General features: G+C 59.9%; 1 protein-coding gene across 1 annotated transcript in view; it reads right to left on the reverse strand.

The window, feature by feature from the left end:
* Nucleotides 1-1,380, reverse strand: part of LARP1 (La ribonucleoprotein domain family member 1) — a 119,666-nt gene that overhangs the window by 63,760 nt on the left and 54,526 nt on the right. Inside the window, exon 2 of the mRNA XM_019505959.1 lies at nucleotides 51-97. Coding sequence (XP_019361504.1) covers nucleotides 51-97 — 47 coding nt within the window. The remainder of the gene's footprint in view (nucleotides 1-50; nucleotides 98-1,380) is intronic.

Here is a 1,380-nt window from a genome sequence, read left to right on the forward strand (position 1 = left end):
CCCCCGCCGGCAGCCGGCGCCCCCTGGCGGCTGCCCCCCCGTTCACGTACCTGGACAGGCATTTCCAAGCGGGCCGGGAAATGTGACTGTCTGGCGCCTGTGCCCCTGCCAAACTCACCCCGTTTCCGTGCTCCCGCGTACAGTGCAACGAGAAGGCAAACACGACCTAAAACAGCAGAAGAGCAAATGATGAAAAGCCCCAAAACGTGACCGCGTGCTGCGCGGTTACGTTGCTACTTTAGAAATAACTCCCATTCCAGAGTGGTTTGCAGGAAGGCGTCCTACGTGCACGAAAAGGCTCGCACCATCACACCTACGTGGGCACAGGCATCCTCCACCCCCAGATGGCATTAGCTTTCGTCAAGAAGAACCGAGGTTTAATGTCCCGTGGGGGCTGCATCTGCACAGCGAGTCAAAAGGTGTCCAGCAAGGTGGGAAACACGAGAAGCTGCAATAACGCGCTAGCTCCGGGGCGGTGGCGGCGTGCGGAGAAGAGACCAAAGGGTGGGATTTTATAACTTAGCTGTTAACAAGATAGAGGAACTGAGAGAAAAGGCATGGGACAAGCACGGGAAAGAAGAAACCAGTGGGACCTCCTTGGCCCTGCAGGACGAGCGCTGGGCCTAATCCAGAGGGGCAGCAGGTCTAACAGGTCCATGGAGGGCATACCGATCGACCCACCAAGCACCCGGCGCCGAGAGCGTCCGTCCACCACACCTGAGCAGCACGGGCTGCCCAAAGAGCTGCAGGTAACGTGCTCCCACTCCACGCACGAGTCCCTCGCAGTCTGCCGCCCGAGCGCAGAACGGGCCAGGACGGTGGCTTTGGGAGCAGTGTCCCAAGACAAACGGGACACGAGGACATTGCAGGACTCGGGCCCGGTGAAAGGGAGAGACGGGCAGTGGTGGCAGCACGCAGCTTCCTTGTGCTCTTCCTGCAAACCGTGACCCCAGTTCAGGGCAGCGCTTCCCAACCTTGTCTGCAGCATGACCCCGCTTCCTCAGCGTGGCCCTTCACTCCCAACCCCGTGACCCCGTAGTTTCATAGTTTCTCGGGTCGGAAGGGACCTGAGCAGATCATCAAGTCTGACCCCCTGCCATGGCAGGAAAGAGTACTGGGGTCATCCGCTGATGCGACCCCATTTGGGGACACGACCCGCAGTTTGGGAACCGCTGCCCTGCAGGGAAAGAGCAGGCCCTGGTGACACCTTCATCCGAACACCATCCTCTAGCTGGCTCGCATGTGCAAACCTGACCGCCCAGCTCCAAACCAGCCAGGCCAGCACATCAGTCAGGGCATAGCAGCGAGGAGCAGCGCCTGTAAAACCTGTGTCATGTACATGCCACCCCCCGAGCTTGTCACGAAGCAGTCAGTCACTTG

The sequence above is a fragment of the Gavialis gangeticus genome, unplaced genomic scaffold (genome assembly GCF_001723915.1).
Source record: "Gavialis gangeticus isolate Ggan-Ray unplaced genomic scaffold, GavGan_comp1, whole genome shotgun sequence".
Taxonomy (NCBI): domain Eukaryota; kingdom Metazoa; phylum Chordata; order Crocodylia; family Gavialidae; genus Gavialis; species Gavialis gangeticus.